The 25,899-nt window shown below is 42.1% G+C and overlaps 2 protein-coding genes across 6 annotated transcripts in view; one reads left to right on the top strand and one right to left on the bottom strand.

The window, feature by feature from the left end:
* Positions 1-16,147, bottom strand: part of LOC121275906 (basic leucine zipper and W2 domain-containing protein 2) — an 84,835-nt gene extending 68,688 nt beyond the window's left edge. Inside the window, exon 1 of one of the 3 annotated variants that reach the window (XM_041183722.1) lies at positions 15,906-16,147. The gene's annotated coding sequence lies outside the window, so the exon portion shown is untranslated. Of the gene's footprint in view, positions 1-2,219; positions 2,240-15,905 lie in introns of those variants that run through there. The other 2 variants (XM_041183721.1, XM_041183723.1) reach the window with 2 other exon arrangements.
* A 259-nt stretch (positions 16,148-16,406) lies between these two features.
* ankmy2a (ankyrin repeat and MYND domain containing 2a) overlaps positions 16,407-25,899 on the top strand; it is a 66,264-nt gene continuing 56,771 nt past the window's right edge. Inside the window, exon 1 of one of the 3 annotated variants that reach the window (XM_041184996.1) lies at positions 16,407-16,625. In XM_041184996.1, the coding sequence (XP_041040930.1) occupies positions 16,559-16,625 (67 nt within the window). In that variant the 5' untranslated portion in view covers positions 16,407-16,558. Of the gene's footprint in view, positions 16,694-16,732; positions 16,760-25,899 lie in introns of those variants that run through there. The other 2 variants (XM_041184997.1, XM_041184998.1) reach the window with 2 other exon arrangements.

Raw genomic sequence — 25,899 nt, 5'->3', positions numbered from 1 at the left:
TAATATTCAATGGCATTACCATCACTAAATCCCCCACTATCAACATCCTGGAGGTTACCATTGACCAAAAACTGAACTGGATTAGCCATATAAATACCGTGGCTACAAAAGCACGTCAGAGGCTAGGAATCCTATGGTGAGTAACTCATCTCCTGACTCCCCAAAGCCCAAGGCACAGGTCAGGGATGTGATGGATTACTCTCCATTTGCCTGGAAGAGTGCAGCTTCAACAACATTCAGGAAGCTTGACACAATCCAAGACAAAGCAGCCCACTTTATTGGCACCCCATCCACAAACATTTACTCCCTCCACCGCCAACACACAGTGGCAGCAGTGTGTACCATCTACAAGATGCACTGCAGGAACTTAAACAGCACCTTCCACACCACTACCATCTAGAAGGACAAGGGCAGCAGATAGATGGGAACACCACCACCTGTAAGTTCCCCTCCAAGTCACTCACCATCCTGACTTGGAAATATATCGCTGTTCCTTCACTGTCGCTGGGTCAAAATCCTGGAACTCCCTCCCAAACAGCACTGTGGGTGTACCTACAGCACATGGACTGCAGCGATTCAAGAAGGCATCTTACTACCACCTTCTCAAGGGCAATTGGGGATAGATAATAAATGCTGGCCTAGCCAGCGACGCCCACATCCCATGAATGAATTTAAATGAAATACAAAAAACACCAAAATTAAAAGAGGTTTCTAAACAAGACTTCCACAAGAACTGGACTAAAGTTTTACATATTCATTTTATGGCCTATCCCTATCCTTCTACCAAATGCTTCACCTCACATTTTCTCTGTATTAAATTCCATCAGTGACCTGTCTGCCCATTCTGCTATCCTAATGATATCCTGTTGCAGTCCATTGGTATCGCCTTCATTGTTTGCAACACCTCCATGTTTGGTATCATATGTCAAATCTAACATTTTATCTGTATTCCAATATCCAAGTCATTTATATTACATGTGTGTATATGATTTTTGGGGATAACCATTGTCTACCATCCTCCAGTCTGAAAAACAACAATTTATCATGACTCGCTGTTTTCTGCCCTTAAGCCATTTTTTCTTTATCCAAGCTGACACTGATTGTTCTACACCATGGGAATATTGTTAATCAGCCATTTATTTTGTCACTTCCTTAAAATCCATATGGACACCATCCATTGCTTTCCCTTCATCAACTTTCTCTGTTACTACATCAAAGAATTCAAATTAGTCAAGCAGAATTGCCTTTTACAAATCCATGAAAACCTCTTCAAATGCCTGTTATTTTTTTCCCCTGATCATTATTTCTAAAACCTTATCTACTATTGATGTTAAGCTAAACTGAACCTGTAGCTGGCTACCAGGAATGTCCTAACACACTTTCTTGAATAAGGGTATCACATCTGCTACTCTCTGATCCTCTGACATCTCTTCCATATTAAAAGGGAAGATTGGAAGATTATGGCCAGCCTTTCCATTATGTCCATCCCCACTTCCTTTAGCAACCCAGGTTAAGTAATCTGGACCAGGTGATTTATCCACCCCAAGCATAACAAGCCTTTCCAGCACATCTTTCCTAGCAATTTTCACCCAATCCATTCCACTAACATCTCTGCCACCTCTGCATCTACTGATATTTTGTCACAATCCTCGTCCTTCATAACCACTGAAACAAAGAGTTCATTAAGTATCCTAGGCTTGCCATGCATCTCTAAGCATATATAACCGTGACACCAATAGGACTCCCCCCCGCCCACCCTCCACTCACTATTTACATGCCGGTATAAGGATTTTGTGCTCCCATTTATGTTAACTGCCATTCTATTCTCATTCTCTCTTTGACAGTCTTCTTTTCCTCTTCACTTCCCCTTTTAAATTATTGCATTTGGCCTGGTTCTCACTTGAAGAATTCACCTGACATGCATCACACCCTCACTTTTGTTTCATCATTTTCTCCATCTCCCTTGTCACTCAAGGAGCCCTGGTTTTGGTTCCCTTACCTTTTGCCCTTGTTGGAATGTACCTAGCCTCAACCTGAAACATGTCCTCCTTAAAGATCACCCAATGCTTCATGCTAGTTTTTCCTGTCAGTCATTAGTTCCATTTTACCCTGGCTTGATCCCTTCTCATCATCCCTCTTCCAATTTAGAAATTCTACTTTAGATTATTCCTTGTTCTTCTCCATTTACTTAAGCCTTATTGTATGATGGTCACTTTTACCTGAGGATTCTCCCACAGACACTTGGTCCACCTCATGCTCCAGAATCAGATCTAGCAATGCCTCCTTCCTAGTTAGAACAAGAATATACAAAGGATATCAACATTTTATACTCATATGTCAGCAAGGCATTAGTGCTTTGAGTAGAAGAGGTAGGAAGAAAATAGGCAGGAAAAATGAGTAGGTCGGAAAATAAGGATTGAACTGCTGCAAATAATGAAGTTTGTGCTGTTCAAGGTCAAGGAAGATTCTAGCAGAACTACATTGATGAAACTTGAAGAATCCTTCTATCCTCAAACATAGTGCAGAATGAACAGCACAAACTTCATTATTTGCGGCAGTTCAATCCTTATTTTCCAACCTACTCATTTTTCCTGCCTATTTTCTTCCTACCTATTCTACTCAAAGCACTAATGCCTTGCTGACATATGAGTATAAAATGTTGATATCCTTTGTACCTAAAATAGCTGTGCTTACTCTTAGTACAAGAACCTCAAAGAATATGTCAGCAAACATTTCTAGCAAGGTGGCTGGACAGCAATAAGGGGCAAGAACCCTGCACTATTTTCTTTTTCCTGATCTAGGAGCACAAGGGTCAATTGGCCAGGCTAAGATTAGCTAACTCGATACAGACCAGCCTGAGTCATGTGCTATTTGCGATCTGACATTGTCTCACACACATACACACCTTAAAAAGAAAACTTATTTGGATAAGGCACCCCTTGAAGTAGAGGGGAAAAATCAAGTTCAATTTTTTTTTAAGAAATGTGTGTCCTTACTTGGATAACTAAAATTAACTACTGCAACTAGCTTCCAAGAAAAGTACTATGTTGATATTCAGGTGACCATATAGCACACAAATCCTTGTAAATTACATCAACATCTGTCAAAGCTGCATCATTGTAATGGGGATTATTACATCTTACACTTGTGTCAAAATTTCAGCATAATTGTCAAAAAAATGAAAGTAGCGTATTTAATAAATAATATATTTACATCCTATTATTTCCATTATTTGCCTTTGTTTGAATCTATTCTGTTTATGTATAGCATATACAGCAGCAATTTTACAAAAAATGAACCAATTGTTTGAATACTATTAAGACTACTACATTGTAACCAACCTTGATGTATTTTCAGAGTCCTAGAATCAACAACTTTTCATCCTTGATGATCTCAACTTCCATTTCAACTCATCATGCTCTCTCCCCTCTAACTTCACTGCCCTCTTATCTTCCCTGAATTTCTCCCTCCATGTGAACTCCCCAGCCCATATTCACAGCTACTGCTTAGACTTTGCCATTTCACGTGGACCTGCTACTGCCATCATATGAATCACAGACAGGCCATCTCTGATCCACTTCATTCAAACACACTCCATCCACATCCCCCTTCCACATCCCAACCCAACTTCCTTTTGTGCCCACCCCTGCAAAAAACTATCCCTAGTTCACTCACAACTGCACTTAAAATCCCAACAGTGATCACCATGGTATTTGATGGAAAATGTTTTGCTCAACCACACCTCACCTCCACCTTTTCCTGTCCTAGTCCCCAATAAAACTGTTATTCTCTATCAGCCTGGCTATTTTCCCTGGCATGGCCTCTCTCTTCCACTCTTAAGTCCAAAGGACACAAACTTAACAGGTATGGCGGACAACTGGTTTAGCCATTCATCGCCAGATCGGCTGGACCATGTAAAACACTATCTGGCCCTCTCTCCTCTACTAAAACTGCTTGCTATTCCAGGCCCGTCTTGGAATACAAAAGATAACTCCCTCAATTTCTTTACTCAATTGTAATCTGCCTTTTCAAACCCCTCTCCCCCATCTCCTCCAACAATAAGTGTAAGGAGCTCAATAACTTCTTTGTTTATAAGGTTGAGACCACCAGATCAGCTACCTCTTCCACTTCCTTCCCTTCCACAGACTTACTAGGCCAAACTTCCTCCAAGGATCCCCCTGGCTCAAGCCCTGAACTCAAATCTTTCTCCACTTTGACTTCTTGCCCTCTCCAAGCTCAACTTGTCCATAAGACCCACCTCCTCCTCCTCCCTTGACCTGCTCCTACTAAGTTGCTGATCACCCAATTTCCCCTCCTGATTCCCATGTTGGCTGATATTGTAAGCACTTTTTTCTCTTCAGATACTGTCCCTCTCCTTTAAAACTACTATGCAATCTCTAACCTCTCTTTCCTCTCCGAAGTCCTTGAGCATGTTATTGTCCCCCAAATCAATGCCCATCTTTCTTGGAACTCCATGTTTCAATCCAATCAGGTTTCTCTGCCCTCACCTGCGCACTCCATCCCACCGTCACAATACTGTAACAGCTTTTATCAGGGTCACAAAATACACCCTATATGACTGTAATAAAGGTAAACTGTTCCTCATCTTCTCTGCAGCCTTTGACATGGCAGGCCACACCATCCTTCTGCAATTTCTCTCCAGTGTCATCCAGCTCAGTGGGACTGCACTCACCAGTTTCCAGTCTTATCTATCGCACAGTAGCAAGAGGATCTCCTTGCTCCCATTCCATTATCTTTGGCCCCCTATTTCTAATCTACCTGCTGTCCCTCAATGACATTATCTGAAAAAAACAGCAGTTTTCACATGCACACTGCCAACCACCTACACTGTTGCTAAATTATCAGACTGCTTGTCAGTACTGGTTCAGTAGAAATTTCCTCCAATTAAACAGAGTAGACTGAAGTCATTATCTTTGTTACCCTCCCCAAACTCCATTCCCTAGCCACTAATTCCATCCCTCTCCTTCCCAACTGTCTTTGGCTTAACCAGACTGTTTGCAATCTTGGTGTCATATTTCACACCAAGTTGATCTTCCAATCGTATATCCACACCATCCTGAGACCGTCTTATTTCCAACTCTGTGTCATTGCCTGACTTCACCCCGTTGCAGTTCATATACTGCTGAAACTTTCATCCGTGCATTCGTTACCTTTAGACTTGAGTATTTCAATGCAATCCTGATTGGTCTCCCATATTCTACCCTCCATAAACTTGAGGTCATCCAAATCTCTGTTGTCTTTGTCCCTACTTCCACCAAGTCATCTTCACCAATCACCACAAGCTGACTGACACTGGCTCCCTGTCTAGCAATGCTTTAATTTTAAAATGTATTTTTTTCACAAATTCTTCAATGGTCTTGCCTCTCCCTATCTCTAATCTCCCCCAGCCTTCCAACTTTCCGAGATATATGTGCTCATCTAATTTTGGCCCCCCAGACTTAATGTCACAGTCATAAGGAGTGTGCACAACAGAAGGGCCTGGGGGTTCATGCACATAGATCTTTCATTGTGGCAGGGCAAATTGGGAAAGTCAGTGGCATATGGGGTCAAGTGCCTCATAAATAGAGATGGGAGGACAAACGCTGAACATTTATAAAACTCTGGTTAGGCTACAACTAAAGAATTGCATCCAGTTCTAGTCATCATACCAGGAAGGATGAGAGTGTCCTTCAGAATGCACAGAGGAGATTTACCAGAATGGTTCCAGGAATGAGGGATTTTAGCTACAAGGTTAGGCTGAATACACTGGGGTTGTTGTTCTCCTTGGAACAAGGGAGATTGAGCAGACATTGATAGAGGTGTACAGGATTATGATAGGTTTACAGAATGCAGATAAAGAAAAGCTGTTCCCATTAGCTGTTAATTCAAGGACAAGGGGACACAGATTTAAGGTTTAGGGCAAGGGGTGCAGGGGGATGTAAGGAAGAACTTTTATTTTGCACAATGAGTGATAACGACCCAGAACTCATTGCCTATGGCGGGGGGGGGGGGGGTGCCAGTGGCGAAAATGGAGATGATCAATGATTTCAAAAGGAATTTGGATGGACACTGGAAGAGTATAGGGCTGGGTATGGAGAGAGGGTGTGGGACTGGCTGGATCGCTCTACAGATAAATGACATGGACTTGATGGTCTGATTGGCCTCTTTACCATAATGACTGTTAAACGCTTCTGATTTTAATTGTTCCACTTGTGGCCATACCTTCAGTTGACTAGACCCCAAGTTCTAGAATTTCCTATCAAAACTCTCTGCCTTTCTTTCTGCCTTTAAGACCCTCCTTTAAACCTATCTCTGAGAAAACTTTTGGCCATTTGCCTGAACAGTCTTGTGTGGTCTGGTGTCAAATTTGTTTTACTACACTCCTGTGAAGCACACTGGCATGTCTTATATTACAGATGCTATATAAATACAGGCTATCAGAGTAACCATGTGAAAACAATCACAGTGGCATTTCTCAAACAGGATTAATAGCAGCTAAATCATACTTTCCTCGGTAAGGCTTCCTACAGTCTAAATGGATTTACACAACAGCCAATGCTTACAATTAGGATGTCATTTAATAATCTAGGACACAAGTTCAAGTTGCTAGAGAGGACATGAATCCAGGTAATCCAATGCTAATTGACTGGTATATCCTTTTTCATATTCCACTTTCAGTGTCCCTTTTAAATATCATAATCTATGAACTGTCAAGTGCTGAAAATAAGCAGAGAAATGCTACAGTAACAATTTTTAAAAAATTCATTCATGGGATGTGGACATCGCTGGCTGGGCTAGCATTTTATTGTCCATCCCTAACTGCCCTTGTTCAAAGGTCATTTAAGAATCTATCACATTGCTTTGGGTCTGGAGTCACATGTAGGCCAGACCAGGTAAGGCCGGCAGATTTCCTTCCCTAAAGGATAATACTGAACCAGATGGGTTTTTAACAACAATCAACAACATTATTTAAAACATTAGTAAAACCAGAGGTTTTTTTTATTATACCAGTAGGACTCAGTACTGATTTTCCACTTGCTCAGTGTTGCAAGTTATCATCCAATTCAAATGAGTTTTCTCCAGATGGCTGGTAGCCTCAGTGCTGACAAGTTCAGAGGCACTGATTCATGCAAACTGAGCTGCCTTATGCCAATACTCTTCAATCTATTACTTTTTTAAACTTTGCTCTGTTTACAGTTAAAGAGAAGTTTTAATTTGTTGAACTAAAAATGTTTGGAGTAAAGAGAAAATAATTAGTTGATATTTACTGTAAAATAATTACCACACTTCTGATTCTTCATTCCTCCCACATTCTCATTTGCTATTTATATGCTGCAGTAGTCAGTCATATACTAATAATATATAAGCATAAGAGCCTCTCTCTCACAGCTGCAATATGTAATGAGTTAACAAATTATGTGTAAAGTGAAACAGTAATGCTAGAAATATCAGCTCCAGTTATTAGCTATTCACTATAAACACACTCAGTGTGCTTTTTCTCTAGGAAAGCTGGATGAACAGAATCATTATAAAATACAAGAAATGACAACAGAATAATACATACCCTTTCTGTTCATCTTTATTTGACTTAAAAAGCCAAAAGTGCAGCAGCATGCAACAATTAATTCTTAATTTAACTTGTCCTCCCTCTCATTCTTTTCAACTTTGGTGGCAGCCTGCACTATCACGTCGGCCCTTCATTTCCAGTAGATATTTAAGAACTAAAATAAAAGCAAAAAACTGCAGATGCGTTTGGTGTGCCCTCACACCTTCTTCTCCCTCCCAGAAACATGATAGGGTCCCCCTTGTCCTCACTTATCACCCCACCAGCCTCCGCAGTCAAAGGATCATCCTCCGTCATTTCCGCCAACGCCAGCATGATGCCACCACCAAACTCATCTTCCCTTCACCCCTCCCGGCGGCATTCCACAGGGATCGTTCCCTCCGGGACACCCTGGTCCACTCCTCCATCACCCCCTACACCTCAAACCCCTCCCACGGCACCTTCCCATGCAACCACAGAAGGTGCAACACCTGCCCCTTTACTTCCCCTCTCCTCACCGTCCAAGGGCCTAAACACTCCTTTCAAGTGAAGCAGCATTTCACTTGCACTTCCCTCAATTTAGTCTACTGCATTCATTGCTCCCACTGCGGTTTCTTCCACATTGGAGAGACCAAACGCAGACTGGGTGACCGCTTTGCAGAACACCTTCGGTCTGTCCACAAGCTTTACCCAGACCTCCCTGTCGCTTGCCATTTCAACACTCCACCCTGCTCTCATGCTCACATGTCCGTCCTTGGCTTGCTGCATTGCTCCAGTGAAGCTCAATGCAAACTGAAGGAACAACACCTCATCTTCCAACTAGGCACTTTACAGCCTTCCGGACTGAATATTGAGTGCAACAATTTTAGATCATGAACTTTCTCCTCCATCCCCACCCCCTTTTCGATTCCCCCCCCCCCTTTATTCCCAATAATCTATACAGATTTTTCTTTTCCCACCTACTTCCTTTATTTTTAAATGTATTTCCATCCATTGTTTTATCTCTACCTTTTAGCCTTTTTTGATTCCTTCACCCCACCCCCACTAGTGCTATCTGTACCTTGCTTGTCCTGCTTTCTACCCTTAATTAGCACATTCCTTAGATAATATCACCACCTTCAACACCTCTTTGTCCTTTTGTCTATGACGTTTTTTGGTTATCTCCACCTATCACTGGCCCTCTATTCCAGCTCTACTTGTCCCAGCCCCCATTAAACCAGCTTATATTTCACCTCTCTTCTATTTATATTTAAGAACTATTGCTTCTATTTTTCATATAGTTGCTACTTAGACTTTAGTCTATTAATTGCAAAGTAAATATGAATCTAAAGTAAAAATTACATTGGATACCATTTTTGCAACAATTTGATTTAGAGAAGGCGCAGAAAAGATTCAGATTCCAAGGATGAGGAACTTCAGTTACATGGACAGATTGGAAAAGCTGGGACTGTTCTCTTTGAAGAGTAGAGTAAGAGAAGATTTGACAGAGGTGTTTAAAATCACGAGGGGCCTGGACAGAGTAGATAGGGAGGGCAGAGTAGATAGGGAGAAACCCTAAGCGCTGGCAAAAGGATCTTTTATACACAAGGTTAGGAGGTGGAATGCACTGACAGAGAGAGTGTGGTGGAAGCAAATTCAACCATGGTTTTCAAAAGAGAATTCGACAACTAGGGGAGGCAATGGCACAGTGTTATTGTCACCGGGTTAGTGATCCAGAGACCCAGCGTAATGCTCTGGGGATCCAGGTTCAAATCCTGCTACAATGGTGGAATTTAAATTCAATAAAAATCTGGAATTAAAAGTCTAATGATGACCATGAAACCATTGGCAATTATTGTAAAAATCCATCTGATTCACTAATCACCTTTAGGGAAGGAAATCTGTTGTCCTTACCTGGTCTAGTCTACACGTGAGCCTCCAGACCCACAACAATGTGGTTGACTCTTAAATGCCCTCTGAAATGGCATAGCAAGCCACTCAGTTGTATCAAACTGATACAAAATCACAAAATAGGAATGAAACCAGATGGACCACCCAGCATCGACCTAGGCACCGGAAACAATGGCAATCTTAGCCCTGTTGATCCTGCAAAGTCCTCCTTACTAACATCTGGGGGCTTGTGCCAAAATTGGGAGAGCTGTCTCACAGACTAGTCAAGCAACAGCCTGACAAAGTCATCCTCATGGAATCATACCTTACAGGTAATGTCCCAGACTCCTCCATCATCATTCCTGGGTATGTCCTGTTCCACCGGCAGGACAAACCCAGCAGAGGTGGCAGTACAGTGGTATACAGTCAGGAAGGAGTTGCCCTGGGAGTCCTCAACATTGACTCCGGACCCCGCTAAGTCTCATGGCATCAGGTCAAACATGGGCAAGGAAACCTCCTGCTGATTACCATGCACCACCTTCTCTCAACTGATGAATCAGTGCTCCTCTATTTTGGACACCACTTGGAGGAAGCCCTGAGAGAGGCAAGGGCGCAGAATGTACTATGGGTGGGGGACTTCAACGTCCACCACCAAGAGTGACTCGGTAGCACCATTACTGACTGAGCTGGCTGAGTTCTAAAGGACATAGCTGCTAGACTGGGTCTGCGGCAGGTGATGAGGGAACCAACAAGAAGGAAAAACATACTTGACCATATCCTCAGCAACCTGCCTGCTGCAGATACATCTGTCCATGACAGTGTTGGTAGGAGTGACCACTGCATAGTCATTGTGGGGGCGAAGTCCTGCCTTCACATTAAGTATACCCTCCATCGTGTTGTGTGGCACTACCACCGTGCTAAATGGGATAAATTTCAAACCATTGAAGAACTCAAGACTGGGCATCCATGAGGCGCTGTGGGCCATCAGCAGCAGAATTGTACTCGAACACAATCTGTAACCTCATGGCCCGTCAAAGCCCCCACTCTACCATTACCATCAAGCCAGGGGAGCAACCATGGTTCAATGATGAGTGCAGGAGGGCATGCCAGGTATACCTAAAAATGAGGTGTCAATCTGGTGAAGTTATAACACAGGCCTACTTGCGTGTCAAACAGCATAAACAGCAAGTGACAGACAGGGCTAAGTGATCCCACAACCAACAGATTAGATCTAAGCTCTGCAGTCCTGCCAAATACAGTCGTGAATGGTGGTGGACAATTAAACAACTGACTGGAGAAGGAGGCTTCACAAATATCCCCATCTTCAATGATGAAGGAGCCCAGCATATCAGTGCAAAACAAGGCTGAAGCATTTGCTACAATCTTCAGCCAGAAGTGCTGAGTGGATTATCCATCTCGGCCTCCTCTGGAGGTCCCCAGCATCACAGATGCCAGTCTTCAGCCAATTCAATTTACTCCACGTGATATCAAGAAACGGCTGTAGGCACTGGATAATGCAAAGGCTATGGGCCGTGACAATATTCCGGCAATAGTACTGAAGACTTGTGCTCCAGAGCTTGCCGCGCCCCTAACCAAGCTGTTCCAGTACAGCTACAACATTGGCATCTACCCAGCTATGTGGAAAATTGCCCAGGTATGTCCTGTACACAAAAAGCAGGACAAATCCAACCCAGCTAATTACCACCCCATCAGTCTACGCTCGATCATCGGTTAAATAATTGAAGGGGTCATCAACGGTGCTATCAAGTGCCACTGGATTAGCAATAACCTGCTCACTGACGCCCAGTTTGGGTTCCACCAGGGCCACTCAGCTCCTGACTTCATTACAGCCGTGGTTCAAGCATGGACAAAAGAGCTGAACTCCTGAGGTGAGGTGAGCGTGGCTGTCCTTGACATCAAGGCAGCATTTGACCAAGTGTGGCATCACGGAGCCCTTGCAAAACTGGAGTCAATGGGAATCACGGGGAAAACTCTCCGCTGGTTGGATTCATACCTAGCATAAAGGAAGATGACTGTGGTTGTTGGAGACCAGTCATCTAGGCTCCAGGACATCACTGCAGGAGTTCCTCTGGGTGGTGCCCTCAGCCCAACCATCTTCAGCTACTTCATCAATGACCTTCTTTCCATAAGATCAAAAGTGGGAATGTTCGCTGATGATTGCACAATGTTCAGCACCATTCGCAACTCCTCAGATACTGAAGCAGTCTACATCCAAATGCAGCAAGACCTGGACAATATCCAGGCTTGGCTTGAGAAGGGGCAAGTAACATTCGCGCCACACAAGTGTCAGGCAATGACCATCTTCAACAAGAGAGAATACAAACATCTTCCCTTGATATTCAATGGCATTACCATCGCTGAATCCCCTACTATCAACATCCTCGGGGTTACCATTGACCAGAAACCGAACTGGGCTAGCCATATAAATACTGTGGCTACAAGAGCAGGTCAGAAGCTAGGAATAGTGCGACGAGCAACCCACCTCCCGACTCCCCAAAGCCTGTCCACCATCAACAAGGCACAAGTCAGGAGTGTGATGGAATACTCACCACTTGCCTGAATGAGTGCAGCTCCCACAACACTCAAGAAGTCCAGGACAAAACAGCCTGCTTGATTGGCACCACATCCACAAACATCCACTCCCTCCACCACTGACGCACAGTAGCAGCGGTGTGTACCATCTACACGATGCATGCAGGAATTCACCAAGGCTCCTTAGACAGCACCTTCCAAACCCATGACCACTGCCATCTAGAAGGACAAGGGCAGCAAATAGATGGGAACACCACCAACTAGAAGTTCTCCTCCAAGTCACTCATCATCCTGACTTGGAAATATTTCGCCATTTCTTCACTGTTGCTGGGTCAAAATCCTGGAATTCCCTTCGTAACAGCACTGTGAGTGTACCCACACCACATGGACTGCAGCAGTTCAAGAAAGCAGCTCACTACCACCTTCTCAAGGGCAACTAGGGATGGGCAATAAATGCTGGCCCAGCCAGTGAAGCCCACATCTCATGAATGAATAAAAAAAAAATCTGATGGGAGAAAAATTGCAGGGCCATGGAGAATAAGCAGGGTTTTAGGAAACTCATGACTTTTCCCATCACTAATATCTGAAAAATTCTTTATGGCAAGTTAAAGGCAGATTCAATTTCCAAAACAAAATCCAATCTTTCTCCCGCACCTCCCAACACCCCAACCCCACCTGCTTCCAGACAACACTCATCTTTGCTATTGTTTCACAGCTATGTCGTTGGAGTTTTCCAGTATCTTACCCAGGTGGCCAATCTTTATTCGTGAGCATGGATTATATCACTAGAATTACTTGACCCATGCAGGGCATCTTAGGTGAATGTGATTCTATTTTGTTCATTTGTTCGCCAAGGTTGCATGTTTCCCCAGGAGTCAGGCAGCAATCCAGGAGCTCCAGTTAGTTTCTTTCATTTGTCTCATCCTAAAATCCTGAGACCAAGTTTAGTGCTCCAAACCCATCACAGTTGCAATTAATGATCTCAGCATGCACATGAAGTAAACTTTGTGGAACTTCCTACCCCATATTGTTCAGTACTTTGCAGGTAAGACATTTACCCACTGTATGTTTGAAGTGCTCTCAAATATTTTGCTTTTTTTTGTTTATATTTCACCATCTTCTTTGATCAACTGTTTCTGAGAAGTTTACTTTACCCCTTTGTGGAAAACAACTTTTTTTAATAGATCTCATAAATCTATCCAAGATTTGAATACTGTTCCAATAAATGGGAAGCTTATACTAGCACCTCACATATACACCTGAATTGAACACAAGAAAATGTCCAACTGCTCCAATCTCTATTTTTGTCACACCTGTCAATGATATAAAGCCCCTGCACCTCTGAACCTGTGTTTTTTTCTTGAGCATTAAATGCATATATGTTCCCATAGAGTGTTCCTCAACTACATGAGAACAAAGCTCACAGTTGCTTAGATGCTATCTTCACTAAAATCTGAAAACTGAGCAACCCTCTCTCCATCTTATAATTTCACTTAAAAGACCAAAGTGTGGCAGCATGCAACAATTAATTCTTACTTTAACTTGTCCTCCCTATTCTTTTCAAATTTGGTGGCAGCCTGCACTATCATGTTGGTCCTTCATTCTCAGTATATATTGAAGAACTGTTGCTTCTACTTTTCATATTGTTGCATTTAATCAACTAAAGTCTATGTAGCAAAGTAAATATGAATCTAAAGTAAAAATGACATCAGATACCATCTTTGCAACAATTTGATTTACAGGTGTAGAAAAGATTCAGATTCTTAGTTTAAGGAACTTCAGTTACATGTACAGATTGGAAAAGCTGGGACTGTTCTCCTTGAAGAGTAGATTAAGCAAGGATTTGACAGATGCGTTTAAAATCAGGAAGAGTCTTGGCAGAGTAGATAGGGAGAAACTGTGCATTGGCAAAACGATCTTTTTTTTACATAAGGTTAGGATGTGGAAGTGGATGTGGATGCCTGAGAGTATGGCGGAAGCAGATTCAACCATGGTTTTCAAAAGAGAATTCGACAATTATCTGACGGGAGAAAAATTGCAGAGCTATGGGGAATAGACAGGAGAGTGGGATTTTAGAGAAGATAGCATGTAGGAGACCATGAGCTTTGTTCTCATGTAGTGGAAGAACATTCTATGGGAATGTATATACATTTAATATTCAGGAAATAAAACACACAGAAAGGTTCAAAGGTGCAGGGACCGTTGTATTATTGAGAGAGGGGTGACAAAAAGAGATTGCAGCAGTTGGACTTTTTCTTGTGTTCAATCCAGGTTTATGTGTGAGGTGCTAGTATAGGCTTCCCATTTATTGGAACAATAGATAAGTTGCTCTTGCAGACAGTTGACATGGACACGATGGGCTGAATGGCCTCCTTCTGTACTGTAATCACTATGAAAAATTCCCTATAATAATTTATGATATTGTGTTTGCCCTATCAACTTACTAATTGTATCTCAGATTTCCACAGATTGGTTGGCTGGGTCCATGTGAGCACAAACACAATCCAAACATCGAATCCAAAATCATAGCATGTTGCTTCAGCAATAAAAATCTCACTATCTACTGTTCCTGCGGTAAGATTCTTAATTCCGTCTACACAAACATACACAATTCACTGCTGCTCCTCTAACAATGAAGTCGACAGATTATCGTGTGCGACATTCCTCTAAGGTACAGGCTAGCTAAATACAGCAAAGATGGTCTTGATAGGTGTAACCTTTATCTATAAAGTAAGGAACTTAAGCCAACTGTAGACCATTGAACACATGCATAAATCTTCAGTTACAGCCAGTCACATGTATTTCTATTAATTCTAGTTTTCAGTGTTAGCGATGATCACCAAACGTCTGGGAATGCTATGTAGGTCTGAGAGCAGATTAAATCGTGGCAACTCTCTTAAATATACACATTTTCAACTTTTTTTCGAAAATTGGCACTTCTAGTTACACATTCAGCAAAATCGTCTTAAAAGATTGGTTAAAAATACGGCACTGCATTTAAAAGTGGTTTACAGCACAGTACGTCCAAAAATCCACTTGGCCAATGACTAGTAACTCACTCAGGCAACTTTGCTTTTTTTCCCTTTGGGGGTTAATACGTTTCTAAATTCGGCGACAACTGGATAAATCTGCATCCGACTCAAACTCAGAGAGAAGATAAAAGGGGTTATGAGCTCAACTGTCTCTGGGGATAAATGTTGTATCAAACCAACGGCAACTTGCACTCAGGGCAATGGGAGCCACCCCTGTTTTTATAAAGCCAATGGTACAATCACAAACATGTCGAGTATGTTACCCGTTGTAATCTAAACTTCCAACACACCTTAACTGGATCCAAATGCAGAAAATAATTCTACACTCTGTGGCATAAATCTCATTGCATTTTCATCTGTCTTTAATTAATCTGCAAACCGCGAATACTACCTCCCTACTTGACATTCACTCAAAATCGTTTTCACGCTATACCTGCAAAGCACATTAGTGCATCTGTTGGGACATATACAGTAACTTAATAAACATTAAATAAATATATGCAAACCGATGCTTTCATTACAGATACATGATATTAACGAGGTATCATTTCTAAAATACACACGTCGTTAAGGTCAGAACTTGTTCTATTATTAAACACAATGGCAATACATCGTGGAATCTGCTGACCTGCTAATGCAAACATAATCTGACCAAGTCAGCGCACCGCCGAAACATGAAAGAAGATAAACTATTAAAAGTACAATCTCTTTTCCAAAAGATTTGAGTAGTTTGATGCAATTTAACCAACAATTCGCAACATATCTAAAGCCCGTTCTTTCTATCTCCGTCGACGTTTTGGTGACCATCCGTTCTAATCGTTTCACTGAATTCTTTAATACACAGTATGAGATATAAACCTCCCAGGTTATGAAAATTACTTGTAATCGTGAGTCTCTCCCCTCCCCACCTTTAATGAAGTTACAGTGTCTTCAAACGCATGCAATGCAGGAGGGCTGTTTTCCCCTTCCCTGTCTAAGTTCAGACTTGACCTGCTTGGTTCAGCTGCAGTTGCCCCTATTATTCTGCTCTGTACTCAGGAGACACCCCGGGCCAACGTTCGAACTGATTGTTGTTTTGACCGCTCCGCGTTCCAAACGGCCAACACAACGTTCCAAAGCACTCTGAACAATGCAGAGCGGTCAGGCCCACTACACATGCGCGGGTCACCCAGCTCCGGAGGGGCGGGGCTGACATACGCTACTGGCGCTACCACTGTACATATGTAGGGGGGAAGGAAATCACTGAAACAGCAAAAGTCTGAGCTGTTTCCCGTACTCTTCATTATAAGGATCATATGACATAGAATCTAAGATAATATATATATATAAGTTGAAAATGCTCTCTATTAAAGAGAGTTAGTTTTTCCTCCTAGATTCTCCTCTGACAGGAACCCCTCTGTGTCTCTCAGGGCAGTGGCTTTGCTCCAGTTGCAGGCAGGAGGTTGCATTTTCATTGCAGCGGGGTTGCTGGTGAGGAGTCTGAAGTCTGTGTCTGCTTGACAGGCGGCTGTGTTTGAGCTCCTTTTCCCCCCCCTTAAGCATTTAACTGTTGATCTGAAGCATGGCTCCTCCCAAGAAAGGAGAGGTGACAGCCGAGGAGAGTGAATTACTGCAAGTCATTTCTGAAGGTGATGTAGGACTGGCAGCCGCGGCCCCGCTCTTTCTCAAAGACATCAGTGTTAATGGTTCGAGACTGGTTAGTGCGGAGGGGAAAAAAAAAAGAATTGACCGGGATATTTCCCCCCCGCTGTTAATCGATAAGGTGAATGTTTGGGGGGTGGGCAGTGACGAAAACGGGTTGTCACGGCTAAATGGGGCCCAGCAGGATGGATGAATGAGCGCTGTCCTTTCACATATCAGCATCTTATATTCCAGCACTTTCTAAACTCACAACACGTGGAACTTGTTTGAGGTTGAATTTTAATATGCATGTGAGGGTTCTGGCGAATAAAGGTCTCGGCTCTAATGGTCCGTCGCCTCTTGGAGTAGTTGTTGGCTGTTGATGTGCGCCATGCTGCACTGGTCTCTTGTTCGTGTGTGTTGGTTCGTGATTTTACAGCCGTCAACAGGAAGTTTTTATGTTTTGGGGAAGCAAACTTGTTAATCATGAGCTAATTCCAAGGTTTAATAGTGTATTTGCTGGTGTGTCACACAGAAACAACCCCTCACATGGGAATATGATATAATGACTTACGTTACATAGGATTTGGAAAATCTAGCCTGAGTTTTCTAGGAATAAGCATGATATTGTACCTGATGGTCAAGTATGCAGGTATGCATTCATATATTCAGGGTTTGATGCTTAGCTCGATTGATTTGCAGAGAAGCAAGCAGTCATTGATGGAGCTTCACCCTTCAAACTGGTGGTGATGCACTCAGTTTTGAGGTGGTATTCACGAGGAGTTGCTAGTATTTCTAAGTCCAAAAACCTATTATTGTCAATAATTAGATGACCAATTATGACTGTCTTCCATATGGAGCATTGAGGTAAGTGGGAACTCTTTGAGGTCAACTTGATTTCAAGCCTGCCTGATCGGAAATTAGAATTAAGACTATCATCTGTGGCAGATTGAGTGATTAACCAGTCAACCTGGTTCATTGATGGAACCCAGGAGGTTATGCTTATCACTGGAACCATCCTATGATATTGAAGGAGGTGCCCATGGAAATAGTGGATGCATTGGTTGTCATCTTTCAAAATTCTGTAGATTCTGGAACAGTCCCAGCAGATTAGAGGGTGGCAAATGTAGCCCCACTATTTAAAAAAGGAGGGAGGGGAAAAAACAGCGAATTACAAACCGGTTAACCTAACATCAGTAGTAAGGAAAATACTACAGTCTATTATAAAGGATGTGATAACAGGACACTTAGAAAATATCCACAGGATTACCTGGAAAAACTCAGCAGGTCTGGCAGCATCGGCGAGAAGAAAAGAGTTGACGTTTCGAGTCCGCATGACCCTTCCACAGAACTGAGCGAATATAAGGAGAGGGGTGAAATATAAGCTGGTTTAAGGGTGGGGGGGTGGGGGGGTGGGAGAGAGAAGTTGTGGGGGGGGGTGGGGGTGGTGTGGTTGTAGGGACAAGCAAGCAGTGATAGGAGCAGATAATCAAAAGATGTCACAGACAAAAGAACACAGGTGTTGAAGGTAGTGATATTATCTAAACGAATATGCTATTTAAGAATGAATGGTAGGGCACTCAAGGTACAGCTCTAGTGGGGGTGGGGTGGAAAGACTAGCAGGGCATAAATGATTTAAAAATAATGGAAATAGGTGGGAAACGAGAAATCCAAATAAATTATTGGCAAAAACAAAAGGAAGGGGGAAGAAACAGAAAGGGGGTGGGGATGGAGGAGGGAGTTCAAGATCTAAAGTTGTTGAATTCAATATTCAGTCCGGAAGGCTGTAAAGTGCCTAGTCGGAAGATTATTAGAGAAAGTTAACATGGATTTATGAAAAGGAAATCATGTTTGACAAACCTACTGGAATTTTTTTTAGTGTAACTAACAGCATAGATAAGACAGAATCAGTGGATGTGGTATATTTGGATTTTCAAGAAGTTTTTGATAAAGTCACACATAAGAGTCAGGTGTGCAAAATTAAAGCACATGTGATTTGGGGTAATATATTGACATGGATTGAGAATTGTTTAGCAGACAGGAAACAGAGTAGGAATAAATGGATCTTTTCCAGTGGTGGTGACTAGTGGGGTATAGCAGGGATCAGTGTTTGGGACCCAGCTATTCACATTGTATATCAATGATTTGGATGAGAGAACCAAATGTAGTATTTCCAAATTTGCCAATGGCAGAAAACTAGGTGGGAATGTGACTGGTGAGGAGAATGTTAAAAGGCTCCAAGGCGATTTAGACAAGTTGAGTGAGTGGGCAAATACATGACAGATGCAGTATAACATGGATAAGTGTGAAGTTATCCACTTCGGTAGGAAAAGCAGAATGGCAGAGTATTATTTAAATGGTGATAGATTGGGAAATGTTGATGTACAAAAGGACTTGGGTGTCCTTGTACACCAATCACTGAAAGCAGGCATGCAGGTGCAGCAAGTAGTTCAGAATGCAAATGGCATGTTGGCCTTCATTGAAAGAGGGCTTGAGTACAGGAGCAAGGATGAATTACTACAGCTGTACAGGGCCTTGGTGGGACCACAGGTGGAGTATTGTATTTAGTTTTGGCCTCCTTACCTAAGAAAGGATACACTTGCCAGAGAGGGAGTGCAGTGAAAGTTCACCAGACTGATTACTGCCTGGCAGGATTGTCATATGAGGAGAGATTGGGCCGACAAGGCCTGTATTCACTGGAGTTCAGAAGAATGAGAGAGGACCTCATTGAAATGTATAATACTCTGACAAGGCTGGATGCAGGGATGATGTTTCCTCTGGCTGAGGGTCTAGAACAAGGGGTCACAATCTCAGGATATGGGTAGGCCATTTAGGACTGAGACAAGGAGAAACTTCTTCACTCAGAGGGTCATGAACCTGTGGAATTCTCTAACACAGAAGGCTGTGGAGGCAAGTCACTGAATATATTTAAGAAGTAAATAAATAGATTGATGGACTCTAAAGGCATCAAAGGGTATGGAGAGGGTACTGGAGTATGATGTTATGATAGAGGATAAACCATGATGACATTGAAGGCTGAGCAGATTCAAAGGACTGAATAACCTACTCCTGCTTCTGTTTTCTATGTTTCTAATTCTTTCTCACTTTTATTTTGTCTTTTTGTTTATGTATTCATCGGATGTAGGTGTCACTGACAACGTCAGCATTTATTGCCCATCCCTAGTTGTATTTGAGAAAGTGTTGAGTTAACTTCTTGAAGCACTGCAGCTCCTATGGTGAAAGTGCCCCCCCCCCCCCCCAACTCTGTTGGATAGGGAGTTCCAAGATTTTAATCCATCAATGATAAGAAATAGGAGCAGAAGTAGATCAATCGGCCCATTCTCCAAGCTACACTTTTGTGCATGATGTCAATTCCCTTAGTTTTCAAAAACTAGTTGATCTTTGACTTGAATACATTTGAGGTCTGAGCATCCACAGCTCTCTGGAGTAGAGAATTCAAAAGGTTCACAGCTCCTTGAGTGAAGAAATTTCTCATCTCAATCCTAAATGGCTGATCACTTATTCTGAGACCATGACTCCTAGTTCTGGGCTCCCCAGCTATGGGAGAGATCCTCTCAGTATCTACCCTGTCAAGCCCCTTAATAATTGTATTTGTTTCAATGAGATCGTGTCTCATTCTTCTAAATTCTCGAGAATATAGGCCTACTCAACTCAATTTCTCCTCATAGGACAATCCCCTCATCCCAAGAATCAGTCTAATGAAAGCTTGTTGCATCCCTCTAAGGTAAGTATATCCTTCCTTCGGTAAGGAGACCAAATCTACACACACTGCTCCAGGTGTGGTCTCACCAAGATGCATACAATTGTAATAAAACTTCTTTACTCTGATACTCCAATTATTTTGTAATAAAAGCAAATGCACATTTGCTTTCCTAATTGCTTGGTGTACCTGCATGTTAACTTAGTGATTTGTGTACAAGGACACCCAAGTCCCCCTGAATACCAACATTGTCCAATCTCTCACAATTTAAAGAAAAAAAATCTGCTTTTCTATTTTTCCCACCAAAAGTGAATAATTTCAGATTTCCTCACATTATATTCCATCTGCCCATATGTTCTTGCTCAATCACTTAAATTGTTTAAATTACTTTGCAACTTCTCCGCGTTCTCCTCACAGCTTACTTTCCCATCTAATTTGTATTGTCAGCCAACTTGGATACACTACACTTGGTCCCTTATCTGAGTCATTGACATAGATGGTAAATAACTGAAGCCCAAGCATTGATCTTTGCAGTACCCTTCTAGCTGCAGCCTTCCAATCCATTTATTCCCACACTGTTTTATATCTGCTAACCAGTCCTCAATCCATGCTGATATATTGCCTTGATCCCATGATGCTAATTTTCTACAGCACCTTATTAAATGCCTTTGAAAATCCAAATACACTATCCACTGACTTCCTCTTATGCACTCATAGTTACAACTTGAAAAAATCCTGTCAAATATGATTTCTCTTTCATAAATCTATGTTGACTCTGCATGATCATGTTATGATTTTCGTAAACCCTTAAAATTACATTCCTAACAATAAGCTTATAACATTTTCCTTACTTCTGTTAGGTTAATTGCCCATAATTCTGTTTTCTCTGCCGCTCTTTATTTAAATAGGGTATTTTTATTCATTCATGGGAAGTGGGCATTGCTGGCAAGGCAGCATTTATTGCCCATCTAGAATTGTCTTTGAGAAGGAGGTGGTGATCCATTCTTTTGAACTGTTGTGGCCCATGTGATAAAGATACACCCACAGTGCTGTTAGAGAGAAGTGCCACGATTTTGACCGAGTGATGATGGACAAATAGTGATATATTTACAAGCTTTGAATATTGGCAAACATGAGGACCAAGAGGGAAAACTGAGTGGTCAGCAATTTAGTTGGAATAAGATCAAGGGGATAGGAGATGGGTCCCATGGACAAGTTGAGCTCAAAAAGGGCAGGCGTGGAGATGGAGATAAACTAAACAAAAATGCAAGTTCAGGGCTAGGGCAAGGAGCGATGAAAGGAAGTTTGTCCAGGTGGACTAGTGGAAGGGAGGGATATGGCTGAGGCAGCTGATCAGAATGTACCAATCTTAGTAACAAAGAAGTCCATGAGCTCCTCACACTTGCTGTTGGAGGTGAGGGTGAAAGGGACAGGAATGGAGTTTCAGAAAATGTTTTGCAGTAGAGAAAATAAGCCACGGGTTATCTTTGCTTTCCAGGATGGTCCTGCAAAAGAACTTTTTTTAAAAGCCAGTGCTGTGCAATAGGCAATGGTACTGACCATACTCAGCCATCCCATGCTTGCAAACTCAGAACATGTCGAAGGTTAGATGTGAATCTGTGTTGGACAGCACTGGCTGAGCAATCTCGAGTGTGCTAAGAATTACACTGTCATTTGGGCTTGCAATGGGGCCCACTTACAAATGTATGTAGCTCCTAGGAAGTGTACGCAAGGATATGTCCTCTGCAGGCAATAGGAATCTATCTAAGCATTGCACCTTTTTTGAATTAAACAAAAGCAGAGGGGAGCAGTAGTTCTGTGGTGCATTTTGCATGCCAACGCTTTGACCAATCAGGACGACTATTGCTTCCTTTGAAATTTGACATACTTGTGAATCTGCCTTGATGACTGCAAGATGAAAAGCTTCAACAGCGTGTCTCTTTTTTTCAGCAATACTTGAGTTCGGTACTACCAAGTGACTCTTTGGATGTCTGTTGCTTAATGCGAATTAATTATGTAAATATTTGCCCCTGCTTGTGTGCCATCATATCTTTTAATTTATTTCCCAATCTAGCTAAGCTAACTTGTTTCTCATAGCTATATCATTTGCTTTAAGATTTAAGACCTTGCTTTCGTATTTAAATAAAGCACTCTCAAACCAAGTAAAAAATTCTATTGTATTATGATCATTGTTGCCCGATTACTCCTTTACAACATGATTATTAATTAACCCTGTTTGATTGCAAAATATTAGATTTAAATTGATTTGTTCCCCAGTTGGTTCCTTGACATGCTGATCTAGAAAATTATCTTGAATGCATTTCATGAACCCATCCTCCACATTATAATTGCAAATTTAGTTTGTCCAGTCTGTATGAAAATTATTGATTATTGCGTTACCCTTGTTACATGCATCTCTTTAATTTCCTGATTTTCGTTCTGCTCAACACCGCAGTTACTTTAGGGGTCCAATAAGCTACGTGCAATATTGTTTTATACCTCTTGTTTCTTAGCTCCACCCAAATTTCTACATTGTGATTGCCTGAGCTAAGGTACTTCCTTTCTGCAGCCTTTTCCCCTTCTTTTATTATCAGGGCTAACTCTCCTTAATTTACATTTTTTCTTTCTCTTCTGGAAGTCAGTATCCTGGATTAGTTAAATCCCAACCATGGTCACTTTGCAGTCAAGTCTCCATAATGGCTATTGGATCAATCCATTAACTTCTGTCAGTTTTATTGATTCATCTGCATTTTTGCGGATGCTTCATGCAAGTATAAGTGCCGTTAGCTGTTTTTCTAATTTTCTTTTATGTCATCCGAGTTATTAATGCTCCAACCCAGCTTTGTTAAGCCTTCTGTCACTTTCTGACCCACTCCGCTTATCTATTTTTTACCTAAATCTCCACCCTGCTATCCAGCCTTGACATTTCTGTTATTGCTTTTAAATTTGCCCTTTACTAGTTTAAAGTCCTATGTACCACTCTAGTTATTTGATTCACCAGGGCACAGATGCCAGTCTGGTTTAAGTGGAGCCTGTTCCAGTGAAACAACTCGCTCTATCTCGCCAGAACGGGTATCAGTACCTTATGTATAAAACACCGGCTTCACTCATCTGTCTTTCAGACAGACATTTTACCCAATCTGTTTCCCCGCAAGTCAACCATCTATAAGTTCTTGTGTTTTAATTTCAAACCTAGTCCCCTCAGCTTTCTCAGCAGAATCTAGTTCCGCCTACGTCATTAGTTCCTACTTGGACCACAGCAACTGTATTCTATCCTCTCTCTCCCAAATTCTTCTCCAACTGTGAGGACATTCCCTTAACCCTGGCGTCAGGAAGGCAATATGACCATTGTTTTTTCAGGCTGCAGAGAACAGTATCAAGTCTATAATGACTCATGAATGTACAAATTAGGACCAGGAGTAGAGCATTCAGCCTGCTCCACCATTTGATAAGATCATGGATGTTCTGATTGTGGCCTCAACTCTACTTTCCTGTCTACCTGTCATACCTTTGACTCCCTTGCCAATTAAGAATCTATCGAACTTGGCCTTAAAAACATTCAATGGCCCTGCCTCCACAGCTCTTTAGGGGAAGAGAATTTCACAAATGACCCTCTAAGAGAACAAACTTTTCCTCATCCCCGTCTTAAATGGGAGACCCCATATTTTTAAATTGTGCCCCCCAGATCTAGCCTCTCCCACAAGGGGAAACATCCTCTCAGCATCCACCCTGTCAATTCCCCTCAGGATCTTGTATATTTCAATCAGATCACCTCTCATTATTCTAAATGCCAATGGATACAGGCTCAACCCACTTATACCTTTCTCATTAGATGACCGTCATCCCAGAAATCAGTCAGGTGAATCTTCTCCGATTTGCTTCAAATGCTATTATATCCTCTCTCAAATAAGGGGACCAAAACTGTGCACAATATTCTAAATGTGATTTCACCAATGCCTTATATAATTGTAACAAAACTTCCCTTCTTTTATATTCCATTCCCCTTGCAATAAACGGCAGCATTCCATTTGCCTTCCTAATCACTTGCTGCACCTGCATACTAACCTTTTGTGGCTTATGCACCAGGACACCCAGATCCCTCTGTACTGTCAAGTTTTGCAATCTTTCTCCATTTAAATAAAATAGTTTTTCTATTCTTCCTGCCAAAGTGGACAAGTTCTCATTTTCCCACATTATACTCCATTTGCCAAATGTTTGCCTACTCACTTAATCTATCAAAATCTCTTCGTAAACTCTTTATGTCCTCACAATTTATTTTCCTAACTAACTTTGTGTCATCTGCAAATTTAGCAACCATACGTTCAGTCCCTTCATCATAATCATTTAGATTGTAAGTAGCTAAGGTCGCGGCACTGATCTTTGTGACACTTCACTGGTTATAGCTTGCCAATCCAAAAAAGACCCATTTAGCCCTACTCTCTGCTTCCTGTTAGTCAATCCTCTATCGATGCTAATATGTTACCTCTCTACAACATGTAGTCTTATCTTGGCACCTTATCAAATGCCTTTTGGAAATCCCAGTACACCATGTGTACGGTTCACCTTTATCCAGGTTACTCATTTCTTCCTCAAATAACTCTAATAAATTAGTCAAACATGACTTCCCTTTCACAAAACCATTTTGACTAACAGATGTTAGGTTAACTGGCATGTAGTTACCTGCTTTCTGTCTCCTCTGCTTTAGTTCAGCTGAAGACCGTCTCAACAGTAGAGCTCCTACTTGCCCCAGTACTGGTGCCAGTGGCCCCATGAACTGAAACCCAGCAATCTCCCACGCCAATCTTTGAGCCATGCTTTCAACTCCCTAAGCTTATTTACTCTTTAACAGTTTGCTCGTGGCTCAGGTAGTTATCCAGAGGTTATTACCTTTGAGGTTTTGCTTTTTAATTTAGCCTGTAGCTGCTCGTGCTCCCTATGCAGGGCCTCTTGCCTGTATGTCCTATATATGTTGGTATCCATGTGGACCACAACAACTGGATCCTCCCCCTCCCTCTGCCCTCTATCACTAAAGCATCCCTTCTCACTCCCCCTACTTGAATAGCCTCCTGTATTATGGTGCCATGAACAGTTTTCTCATCCACCCCGCAGACCTTTTCCCTTATCTACACACAGGCAGCAAAAAACCTTGGAGTTTTTAAATAAGGGTAAAGGCCGAAACTGTTAAGGCACTGTACTTGGGGTCCTCCTACCTGCCTGACTCACAGTCATACCCTTCTGTCCACGACATGGACCATTATCTTAACTAAAGGTTGTGATTACCTCCTGGATCAAAATGTCCTATGTACCCCTTCCACTCTGCACCCCAATATCTGCAACTTGGACTCCAGCTGAACAATTCTGAACTGAAGTTTGTGATGTACCGACTGCCTATGTGTTTGTCCATGTACATTATGCTCTCCTCAAACTCCCAGTTGCTACAGCCATGGCACACCACCTGCCCTGACAACCCTGTCTGTCTTTGATTTATTTAATTAATTAAAGTGTATGTGTTTACTCACATACATAAGATATACAGCACAGAACCAGGCCTTTCTACCCAA

The sequence above is a fragment of the Carcharodon carcharias genome, chromosome 3, assembly GCF_017639515.1.
Source record: "Carcharodon carcharias isolate sCarCar2 chromosome 3, sCarCar2.pri, whole genome shotgun sequence".
NCBI classification, from domain to species: Eukaryota; Metazoa; Chordata; class Chondrichthyes; order Lamniformes; family Lamnidae; genus Carcharodon; species Carcharodon carcharias.
The sequence above is the reverse complement of the archived record's forward strand: the minus strand, read 5'-3'. Positions and strand labels throughout refer to the sequence as shown.